Here is a 12423-nt window from a genome sequence, read left to right as displayed (position 1 = left end):
ACTGATCAGCTGATGGTGCGAATATCTTACTTATATTATAGCCTGGAGGTTTTTCCATTGCAGGTACTTGGCACTTGAAAATACTATAAACAGGCCACATGGTGACGCCAGTGTTCATGTTTCTTTATGATCCTCATCACTTTCACTGACATCTTGAAATATGATAATTACTCAGCTACCTCGATTAATGGCTTTACTCAGGGGCGTATCTAGGATTTGAGGACAGTGGGGACATAGTCCGGACCTCTGTAGGGGGGGATCCTCCCCAGGGAATCTTTTTATGAACAAGCTCTATTTTAATGCTTTTTTATGCATCTTTTTAGGCATCTTATTTACCCTGTTTTTTATTTTAGTTTCCAGATTAATTATGAATTGTGACATTGACATTATCAGTTGTTAGCAATTAGCATTGAATAGAAACAGAATACTTTGCAAAAAAATTTAGATACCTGAGTATTTACATCTTATGCTACTTCATACCAAGCACCTCGGAGCACCTTGGAGTGAAATATTGTACTTTCACTCCACTACCTACAGTATATTAGTTTGCAATATTTACTTGAAAGACTTAATAAACAAATAAACAACTGTATAATTATAGATTTACCCACCCAACAGTCTATAAAGCATTTAAAATGAGCTCCATCTTTACCCACTGCAACATTAAAGTGATTATTAGTGTGCTTGCTATTTTGCACGTGATCACACAAAATGCGCTGCTTAAATGACAGAGGACCCAAAACTCATGTTTTTGATCAGTGATATATTATCTTCGAGGGCTTTAATGTATTAACAAAATGACACATTACTAGATCAATTTTTAAAGATTTTTCAGTACATATATATATATATATATATATGTACTGAAAAAATAATAAGTCTAATGACAATGCTATATATATATATATATATACATACATCTTTAAGGCCTAATATTCACAAGGTTGAATTTAAGACTTCTTAAGGATCTACAGAAACCCTGGAAATGTAGTGTAGTGGTATAAAGTAGCACAAAATGGAGAGTATCTCATAATGTCAAATAAATGTAGTGGAGTACAAAAGTACATTATTTCCCTTTGTGTCTAAAGGTTTTAGAAATTTACATTTATTGCTTTTATAAACCTTTTTATGATCATTTTCCAAATTTGACAAATCATCTTCGTCTTATTCAAGCATTGCAGGTAAGTATATAGGTAAATATATGGTCATCTACAACAGTAGGTTTTATGTAGGAATATTGTTATTAGAGTGAGTTAAGTTAATCTACATGTAAAGTAAAAGTAAAAAGACAGTATTAGGTTCAGTGGAAGGTTTAAAGATTTGTAACATTAGAAACGTGGATTTTTATCCAGAAGAGCTTGACTCATTTTGACTAATGAAGATTAAAAAATGGATTCATGAAATTAGGATTAAATGTTTGTGGCAATTAACACCTCATTTAAATTTAAGACTATTTAACAACTTTAAGGCCTAATATTCACAAGGTTGAATTTAAGACTTATTAAGGATCTACAGAAACCCTGGAAATGTAGTGTAGTGGTATAAAGTAGCACAAAATGGAGAGTACGAGTACCTCAAAATTGTGCAACACTTGAGTAAATGTACTTACGCCGTAGTTGTACTTTGTTACTTTTCACCACTGTATTTTCTGAAATCAAGAATTTAAACAAAGGGCATTACAACACCATGTATCCTTACACTGTCAGCTCGGATAAGAAAAAAAAAACTTTAATGGGGGAGTAAGGAAATGGAAGAGGAGTGACAGAAGGATCTGTCCCAGGCAAGTACTCCAGCTTTATGAAAAGTGCAGTGCTATAAATGTAGAGGAAGGCTATGATCATTTTAACCCCACTGCATTAAAAAGCTTTAAACCAATTAATTTGGAAACCATCCATGTGAATTCATGCAGTGAATTAATATCTTTTAAACTGCCAGTGTGATATTAAGTTTTTTAAATTAAAAAAATGTGACTCATTTAAGTTTCATATTTAAATTTCAACATTTAGTATTCAGCAGGGAGTAATTAGGATTCAGTGCTAAAAATCTTTGCTTACATCAAAATAATAAATTAGCGGGGAAATCACATTAACTGTGCAACATGACGTGACCGTGTCCTTAGCAATGAAGAGTAAACTAATGTACCCTGTCTACTCAAATTCATACCTATGACCTGAGAAATTCTGAGTTCCTTTTTTGAAGCACAGAGGCCTCTTGTGGTCACAACATGAACATGTTTTAGAAGCAAATAAAACTAAAGCAAACCTTTAAAGTAATACAAAAATATTTCTTTTTATTATGGCAGATCAGAACAAAAACGTGACACAAAATGCAGTTTGTAGAAAAAATACAGAGCTCTTAGGCATGTTTGTGTTGTTCCAAAGTGAAGCGACCCGATAATAAAACCCAAGTCTAACTGACTTTCTGGTCTGACGAGCTGTTTGAGTAAGAATATGCCTTTCCGAGGACTATTCTGTCTCTGAGAAGCTTGAAGAAAGCGTAGTAGTTGCTGAAGAGAATCAGAGCCAGTGATATCGTCTGATGCCACTTTACTGAGCATATCAACGAGTAGAGCTGGTAGAATATCATGGCACCTTCCAGGATGATGAGTATGTTCAATATTCGTAAAGGCTTGTTGAAGAAGAACTGGGGGGAGGGAAAGAGACAGGATGCAGTCAGTCATCAGTACGTGCAAGTAGCATCAGTAGTATCTGGTGGTGTTCTACGCGACTTGGTTATTTAAGAACACTCACATAGAAGCGATAATGGGACACATCTGATGGAACTGCCACATTGTAGTGACCCATGGCCTTGTACACGTTCTTATTATGTTTAACCAGGACTCCCTGTGGCCACATATACTCTTCTGTCCATCTGTGCAAAGGGAGAAAGCAAAGAAAAATTAGGATCTGAAACAAATTAGCCCAAATGGATCTAAAGCCCAGTAACAGACCATGAGCAGTACATACATGTGCTGAAGAACATTGGAGCAGAGCGAGGGGTCTACTTTCTGCCAGCAGCCCAGGTGAGCTGCAGCTTTATGGAGCAGGTCACAGTATCGAGGTGGCAGCAAGTGCCTCATGAGGATGACTGACGTACTGACTGACACCAGGATGAACAGCTCACAGGACCAACGCTTGTCCACATACTGCGTACTCTGAGGGAAGATAGAGGCGAAAAAATTAGAAGCATTATTGGAGCATATTAAATGATATAGCTATGTTTTAAAAGTTAGAATAAAAGGAGCTCTATGTGATATTCAAAGCACATTAGGGTCACAGCTCGGTAAAGTGGTGCAGGAATGAGCCCTAAAACCCGGAAATGAGTTAGCATTTTAGCACTCCCACTTCCCTTGTCTATGGGTAATTTGAATGGGTTTTTGATTAGATGACTGAAATAAGGTCTGTGGTTAACACGATCTAAAGAGACTTTTGCGTTTTGTTCTGCAACATAAAATACGACAGCCCGCTTTTGAATTTTTACGCTTTTGTCTTAAGAAAGGCGGTTGCTAATAAGTGCCTACGTACATGAGGCTACGGAACATCGTCTTGCTGAATATGGCTTTACGGCCTTGCTTTGGTGGTAACTTTAAGTCATTCAACCATTGAGTAGTTTGTTTACAGCATAATGTTAGCTTTTTACTTTTGGCAATTGCATTTACGCTTCAATAATCATGAAAGTGGGGTTCATTTGTGAAGATTATCTTGCTGAACAAAATGTGTATCATAAACATTTATTTACCACAGAGCTAATTTTTTTGCAACAATCCAAAATTCAATGGGGAAATCCCATAGGCTTTCTGACAAGGAGACGCTAACTTCCACATTGGCCTACAAAAAACGTCATCCCTGCAGCACTCTATCACTCTATACTGCAAAACTGTACACTATCACATAAAAATAGATTATCATAATTTGTACATTTGCTTATCTGCGGTATAAAAAAATGCAACTGAACGCAGATTCTTATCTGCATGTGCACATTTCCTTTCCATCTTTACTGTCAGACTTTTCACTTATATTTGCATTTAAAAAAGTTTCAAGTTTCATTTATATTAAAGCATTTGTTCAACCAAAAAAAAACAAAAAAAAAAAACCTTTTTTTTTTTTATTCTGTTAAAGGTCATTTCAACTGATGATAGATATATGGTGATACTGTGACACCAAGATATTTTCAGTGACGATTATCGTACCAGAAAAATCTCATATTATCGCAACCCTATCTTCCAGACACAAGCACACAGCTGCAGCATGCAACGTGGCTTTGTTTTGCTAATCCTTTGTTTAAAGAGTGGTTGGGCAGCAGGCAAACCCAGTGATGCTACTGATCCATTGAAATCATATACAGTGACAAAGACAGGCTACCTTTGATGTTAATGCACATTTAATATAGTTTTCATATGTATACATGAGGTAGTGGATTCGTAACTTTAATGTCTAAAACTTAGTGATATGATTTCAATGTGTGTATCAATACTTTTTGGACATTTTCCCCACATTTGTACAATACTGATAATTGTGACAGTTTCGGTCACTATAATCATGATATGAAAATGTTTATACCATGATTTAGAGGCTGCCTCTGCTCAGGACGACATTACTCCACGCATCTTTACACAGCAAACAGCTGTCTGCTGCTACAATAATGCTGTAAATATCATATAAAGCTCCTTTAAGACAGTTCCTTACCTTGACAAACCAGACGGGTACAAAGGCCACATAATAAGCACTGAGCATCGAGCTGACGAGCACCTCCTTCATCCTCCAGTTGAAGTCCATCTTCAGGTATTCCACCTCCTTACGGATGAGATCTGGGGAGAGGCAGCAGGCGTGCGTTGGCATGGCCTGGACGCCGTACAGCTGGCTGGTGTGCTGCTTCCACGTCTCCTTCAGCACAGTCAAGTAGTCCCTGCCCCGGCCCACGCTGCCCACCTCCTTGGAGCCGATGCTGGCGATGGGGGAGAGTGGGCCAGCTCGCCGGAAGTCACAGCTCAGCCGGAAGAAAGGGATATACATACCGAATCTGTGGGAAACAATAGCTATGATTAACTTGAAGAACACCTAAAACCCTGCATCAAGACTGCCAGGGAGTCTCCAATATGGCTCCTACAGTCTTTGTGTCAGCAGTTAAAAATCTGAATAATAACGAATCATGAAAATGTTTTCCTTATTTGGATTAATGTTAAACTTGTCCTTCCTCTGAACATCACTGCCTGTCAACTGCTTATGATATACCGGGCCACTCATGCAGCATGTTTGCAAACCCAGACACCACATTGTGGTAGCTGTGGCTCAGGAGGTAGAATGGATCGGCTCCTACAGTCCGCATGCCCTTGAGCAAGTTACTAAACCCCAAATTAAGTAGTGTAAAAGCACTTCAAGTGGTCGAAAACCTAGAGAGGCACGATACAACTGCAAGCCCATTAACCATATCCAAATGTCCTGCACTATCAGACCTACCAGGAAATGAGAGGTACATCTATTTCAACCTGCTTTGAGTTATTAATATTTAATGAATGTTTTCAATGGAAGCTCTTCACTAGAATGCTCGAGAGAAAATAAACACAAGATCACGATCTCAGTTCAGACTACTTTTAAGTGAGCACAAACTTTCTACGACCCTTATATACAGTGTGTCCACTGAGAACTATATGTAATATTTGTCCACTTGATAAAGCTATAGCACAGACTATAACAACACTGTTAACAATAGAATCAGTGGATGGCGACTGTGACTGCCCCTCACCTATTACATGTCCTCCCTGTGCATACTTACGGGTAGCAGAGGAAGAGGAGGCTGAGGACTGAATATGTTCTGAACAGGTAAATGAGGGAGCGGCACAGGCTCCAGCCTGTCAGCGTCAGCACAGCAAACCGAGCCATCACGAGAAAGATCGAATGAGGGAAGGATAGTTTCCCACTCTGTGATGCCTGGAGGAGAGAGGAAGACAAAATATTCAGATTCAGATGACTTCATTAATCCCACCAGGGGCAACTTGTTTGAACAGCTTGCCTGGCACACACACTGTAACACAGAGTAACATGTAGACGCATAAAGATGAGTAATAAATAAAAATACGCCAAGGAGCCCAGCGGAATCAAGGAACCGACAAATAGAAAAAAAGTTAATAGTTTGATCATCAGTGAAAGAAATAAAAACAATTAAAAAACAAATACAGAGAATTTAAAAGATGAATCACAGAGGGAATGAGATTATAAACAGCAGTTAGTCTTAGAAGCTGGTAAAACGTAACGACGCCCTAATGGCACCAGAGAAAAATTGCAAAAACCGGTCAAGTCCCTTTGTGTCACTCCTGTGAAACAAGATTTTACCAATGCTATTTAGACTGTTTCTGTCTTTCAGACAGACTGTGAAACCAGCAGTTAAATGAAAAGCAAAGGAGGCTCTCAATAAGAGACTGAGAAGTCACATGCATTAAAGTGCAGGAGAAATGGAGCGAGTATGGAGTGTTTCCTTGAGAATGTTTGAGAGCAGGAGTGTATCTGAGGCTTGTACACCCAGTGCAGGACCGATTCTATGAAGTCCAGTGTCTGCAATAGTTAAGTCTTTACTTTGTCTTTACTTTTACTGTGCTATTTTATATTTGAGTATGGATACACAGTTAGATGACAGTTAGAAAAGTAGAATTCTTACCTCTTTAACAATTGCTGCGATTAACCTCCTTGCCAGTATGATGATTGTAAACACCAGCATGTTATAATCAATAAGGTGAAAGTTCTGTAAATAATAAAATGGACTCAGTATCATTGCTCCCACTTGCATCATTTTGTATACATAAGTAAGCACAGCCCTGAAGTACCAGTTAAGGTTACCAGTAAGATATGGAAAATTCGAGATACATTAATCTATGGCATTCATTATCCTTATTAAACACGATCATCAGTCAATAGCTGACCGCCGGATGCTCACCAGTGATGTGTGTGAGGGAGGGTGTGATGGAGGGTACCACCACACGGTCTTGTAGATGTTGACGTAATGGACAAAGAGGGCGATGAGGTGGCAGAAGAAAAGATGGAGCTCGAACAGCACGTTACGATCCACGGATAACTCGGGGATCTTACAATGCTTTAGAGGAACCACCGTCTGCGCAGCCAGTGGGGGGCTGGACATGCATGTGCCCGAACCATTCCTGCAAACAAAACAAACAAAGCCACCTCACCATCTACATCGTCACTTTCCTGCCTCCAAATATTCTTAAGGATGTGTCAAAGTTTCTCCCATCAAGTCTGTTTTTATAGATCACAACTTTTGCACAGGAAGTGTCGTACGCCTCTTTCATGCTTAATCTTTTGCATACACAATGTTTATAAATGAGACCCCAGATAAGAGGAAGTCCTTTCACACTCCCAGGCTGCAATGTTCATTTCTCAGCTCTAACAGTGTGTGTTTAGCAGCAGTGTATTGGAGCTCACCTCGTACGAGATCGCACCCCTGTGACCGGGGAGCTGGTCGAGTGGTTCCCATTGCTGACCGAGCCTGGTTCACTGCTTAGTGGAGGTCTGCAGTACGTGGTACGGTTTGCTCCTCTCCTTCCACCAGCCATCGCAGACACACCCACGGCTCACTTCTCCCAGCTATGCAACTGGTTTTATGATTTCTCACCTTGTGGTTGCACCTGTTTAATAGAAGAGAGCAGACACAGAGCACATCAAATATCCAATATTATCTAATAATATATAATGGCTGACGGGTGTAAATGATTAAAATAGTCTGTGGTATGTATCACAAAGGATATAATTGAATGGCAAAGCATCAGTCACTTAGTAATGAAGCTGTAATTTGGTCAGTGATTGGATTAGTCATGCTGCTGATAATGGAAGGAGTGGTGCACAGTCATAACAAACAACATAAACATGAATTAGCAAGTTTGAGGTTTTACGACCAAACACAGCACGTGCAGAGCCACATGAATCTGCAAAACCCTCCCTCATAAATATGCATCAAAAACAGCCAGCACTAAACAAGTTGGCACTAGCTGCATAGCATCTTTTGATACAGTGCAAGTTTTGCGGAAACTGACACTGCGAGCTAGCTAAGTAGCATCTTAATCTGATCTGTTCCCGGGTTAAAATGTCTCATGAGAGCCAGTTTCAGGTCGAGATATGAGCCAGGAGGCGACAACAACGTGGATCTGTACAATGAGCGACGGACCCCGATGTGTCCACCAACACCATGCTTGATTTAATACAAAGATTGAGGCCTTGCTATGCTAACAGTATCTCTGGCTAGCTAGCTAGCTTCCAGCCAACCTACCAAACAGGCTAGACAAGAAAATAAAAGCTTACCAGTGGCAGTCTGTGTCGTCTGCGTTAAACGCTGCTCTGTTGCATTAATAACGAGTTAAACGCAATAAATTTTCAGCATATTTACTGAAATACTGGTGTGTTTTCCGTGGAAATCAGCGGAGACAGTCATTGTTGATGTGGGACTAGCTGCTGGTAGATGGGGGCGCGGATATATTAGCGACCTATGGGAGGAGAGACATTTAAAGGGACATTCCGCCGATATTCACACAGCAGTAACAAGGAGGAAAGAGCAGGGTGTTTTAATGATACTAATAATTTATGAAAATGTCCATGTCTGTAGTTATTTTTGGTTTGACAGACACTCCTGAGAGGCAGCTGTGTCACAGTAACCAGCTCATTTAGTGCCCCACCCCCTAAAGTAAATTGCATTTTAGACACTGGTGCATATCCTGGTTTAAGCTCATGGTCAGGACATTTTTCAATGTTTTACAATATTGTGTTTGGTGTCATTTTAAAGGGGGCCTTCATGGCTTTCATTCAAGCCCAATTGTTAATCTTACTGACAAATATGGAGGTAACTGTCTCCCTTTAAACAGTCAATGACACACATTTTTTTCCAATTTTCGCACATATTATACCTTTGCTTTAAGCCCTTCAAAATATCATCTACAGACAAGGACATTTTCATAAATTATTACTAAGTTTTGCCACCTTGAGTGGTACTGAAATCTGGTCTGGCCCATGGACTATGTAGAAGCTGCCCCTTGTTGAAGGAGACATTATTTATGGCTCTCCATTCATCTCTGTTTATTAATTTTTCTGTCTGAAGTTACTGTAGGTATTGGTTATCAACTGTAACTGACAGACCGTCTATTTTTTCTGATTATTTTGTATTTTGAGGGAGGGGCAGGTCAAATAAGATTGCTCTTTTTTTGGTCATGGAATATGTATTGAAGTTATTTTGATTGTGAATTTAGTTGTTGTACATGGACATGAGTGGGGAAAAAAACACAAAACAATATTTACTGAACAAAACTTTAAATGCAACAATTTTGTTTTTGCTCCCATTTTTCACAGGTTTAAGTCGAAGATCTCAGACTTTTTCTTTTTTTTTGGATGTATTTCTCTCAAATTTTGGTCACAAATTCGTAAAGATCTATGTTAGTGTGCGCCTTTTCCAAGATAATACACACACCCAACAGGTGTAGCATTTCAAAATGGTGATTTAAGGCTATGCTGTGTAGGAGCTCAATAATCAGGGCGCCCAGTGCAGTATATGACATATTGTGATCCAGCTCAGGATGTGATGTCATTGAAAGTTGTGTTATTGACAACAAACGGGCCTTGAAATTAATTATTCAAAGTCAGAAAAGAGTTTTCTACTTATTTTCTGGGAGTGAACTCACATGGTTTACATGATACTATAAATGTGTTATTGTAGCAATAAAAGCTCATCAGTTACAGTGGACCCATGAAGAATGTGGACTTGATTAAAATACAGTCAGTACTCTATAAATTGGCCGTTATTGCCATAGTGTGCTGATATTAGGATTTAATTCACCATTTATATTTTTGGTTTCTCTAAAGTTGTATGCACTAACTCATGAACTCATTATTAGCATGTTTTAGCTTACTGTAATATGTAAGCATGTGAGGAGGTTCTACCAAGCAATCAGATAACTGTGTGTATTTAGTATACAATTATACTGGATACACTATATATGTATATGGTCCATAATATAAAATTATATAAAAATCTCCTCCATCCGTTGACATAGGTGAGTGGTTAAGGCCATGGTGATTGGATAGTTTGTGGTGACCACTGGGTTGGTTAGGTTTACAACCTAGCACTTGCCCTCAGTCACAAAAACGGCTGTTCATAGTCTTGTAAATATGTAATAAATCCTTAATGAATCCATCATGGTGCAGTTTATGTCTTTAAGGTTACATTATGATTTATTTTCATTCTCCAAGAATTATATTTCTATCAATACAATTCAGTTTTTCATTGAAAGATGATAACAGTGAACCTTGTTGTGTCTGGAACCATTTTTTTCTGACCACAGCTTCCTGAGAGTGTTTATTTCATATGGGACAGTCGATTATTTATTTTGACTAACTAAATCATCCTTTTCAACCATCTCTGAACTTCTTGTTTTGTCACTATTTGTCGTCAGAAATGACAGTGTGTTTTCGTGTAGGAAGTTAATTTTTGTTTTTGGTTTGTTTTCATTAAAAAATAATAATGAAACATTTTTAAACATTTGTATGATTCTACTTGACTGATGAGCTTTTGCTGATGGATTATTAGGAGCTGAAAAGCTCAAGACTTTTTTTTTGCAACATGTCTAACTGTTGTAACTTTCTAACAATATAAGACACTGACAGACACAGTGGCATTTTTAAGCAAATTCAACACAAGCCAATTTAATAATATAGCAACAGATCACAAAAATTATCTAACACCAATGAAAAATGGGCTCGATCAGCTCCTGATGTATCTGGGAGTCCATGAAGTCCAACGGGGCCTGAAGAAGACCACATAAAAAGACCTTACACAGCGTATGGAAATACCTGTAAGAAGAAGAAGAATATGTAAACAGACTGTAAACAGACAGATGGCTTTAGTTTATCAACCCAGGCTACTATTACACAGCATTGTTACATGTTATCTGAATGGTTGTATTTACAAGTGGATCTCTGGTCCCTGCTGTTCCACTGAGGTCTTCACATGGCAAAAGGATTGGAGTCTGAGGTGCAGGTTGCTGCAGGAGGGTGGAGATGGAGCTACAGTTGTTGCAAGAATCTGCAGGTGGAGGCATCAGTGAAGGACTCTGGTTTAGTCTGTTGGAGATAGTTTGACAACAGCCATCTGCCAGAATCTGCAGGTGGAGGTGGAGGTGCAGGTTGCTGGCAGAAGCTGTAATAGGTGGAGGTTTGGCCGCAGCAGTCTACCAGAATCTGCAGGTGGAGGCGGTGACCGCAGGTTGCTGGCACAGGCTGTAGGTGGAGGTTTGACCAGTTTAAATCTCATCATGGTTGTGACAGGCTTTTAGTGTAGGGTGGAGCAGAACAGTTTAGAGGTGGTAGATGGATGTTTGGCTGCAGCTCTCTGCCCGAATCTGCAGGTGGTGGCGGAGGTGCTGGTTGCTGGCAGAGGCTGTAGGTGGAGGTTTGGACAGTTTAAACTTGAGCGTAGCTGTAACGGTCTTTTGGTATAGGGTGGAGCAAGACAGTTTAGAGGCGGTTTGGCCACAGCAGTCTGCCAGAATCTGCAGGTGGAGGTGCAGGTTGTTGGCAGAGGCTGTGGATGGCAGAACTTGAATCTGACCGTGGCTGTTAGAAGCTATGAATGTAAGGTGGAGCAGGAAACTTCAGAGGCTGCTGGTGGAGATGTTTGTCCAACGTCTGTAGGTGGAGCATGTGGCAGCAATTGGCTGGTAAAACCTGTAGGCAGAGGGTGGAGGCAGTAAATGGCTGTGTGACAGAGGTGGAGGGGAGTTTGTCATCTTGCAGAACACAGCTGCAACACTTAACCTTAAACTACTGAACTTAACCTTAAACTACAAATCTGAACTTAAACTACAAACTATTTACATATCTGAGCTGACACGAGTAATATTCAGTGCTTAGCTCGTTTCTGTGGCGGTCTCTGGGGCTTTGGTTCGCCTGAAGTGTTCATGTCATACTGGGGAGGATGATCTAATGCCTTTCAAACACTCAAATCCATGGGATTTATCCGAATGAAAACAAGCAGACAAGACAACAAAAATCCCACTGTGAGAGGCAGCAGGACCAGCAGTCCCCACACCAGGGGCCTCCCTCCTCTGCTGCTGGCACAGGAGCTCTTAAGCACCTTCTCCATGCCAGGTGTGCTGCACCTCGTTAGGTAATGCAGCACACCTAGGCAGATCTACACGAGAGGGAAAAAGGGACAGCAGCACAGAACATATACACAACTGTAACACCAAGCACTCATAGGAGCTTAGACCTACTTGATTACCCAAGGGAGCGTGGTGCTTCATCTGATACCTTCTTCTCTGTTATTCTACCTTGCTCCTGAGGCTCCTGAAAAAAAAAAGAATCTGAAGGCCCACTGCAAAGTCTGGCAGTGTATTAAAATGTGGATATGGTAAATATGGACGGTGCGCTTCGATGC

The 12423-nt window shown here is 39.9% G+C and overlaps 1 protein-coding gene across 1 annotated transcript; it reads right to left on the bottom strand.

Annotated features, from left to right (window-relative positions):
* Window positions 1-2263: 2263 nt before the first annotated feature.
* tmem39b (transmembrane protein 39B) lies at window positions 2264-8441 on the bottom strand. Its single transcript, XM_033642135.2, has 9 exons — window positions 8304-8441; window positions 7431-7633; window positions 6928-7147; window positions 6652-6735; window positions 5773-5927; window positions 4686-5019; window positions 2967-3154; window positions 2751-2871; window positions 2264-2643 (listed from the first exon to the last, which is right to left on the bottom strand). Exons 2-9 carry the CDS (start codon window positions 7559-7561, stop codon window positions 2410-2412), a joined length of 1467 nt encoding a protein of 488 aa, XP_033498026.1. The 5' UTR covers window positions 7562-7633; window positions 8304-8441; the 3' UTR covers window positions 2264-2409.
* Between the last annotated feature and the right edge of the window lie 3982 nt (window positions 8442-12423).

Source organism: Epinephelus lanceolatus, chromosome 15, assembly GCF_041903045.1.
Source record: "Epinephelus lanceolatus isolate andai-2023 chromosome 15, ASM4190304v1, whole genome shotgun sequence".
Taxonomy (NCBI): Eukaryota; Metazoa; Chordata; class Actinopteri; order Perciformes; family Serranidae; genus Epinephelus; species Epinephelus lanceolatus.
This window is presented reverse-complemented; position numbering and strand designations above follow the sequence as displayed.

What these genes read in the sequence shown, in the direction of transcription:
- tmem39b (XM_033642135.2), bottom strand. Translation starts at nt 7,561, where the DNA reads ATGGCTGGTGGAAGGAGAGGAGCAAACCGTACCACGTACTGCAGACCT. An exon ending in GGGGTGCGATCTCGTACGAG is followed by an intron (nt 7,148 to 7,430) that starts GTGAGCTCCAAT and finishes TTTTGTTTGCAG; the next exon opens with GAATGGTTCGGGCACATGCA. An exon ending in TCGCAGCAATTGTTAAAGAG is followed by an intron (nt 5,928 to 6,651) that starts GTAAGAATTCTA and finishes TCTCTCCTCCAG; the next exon opens with GCATCACAGAGTGGGAAACT.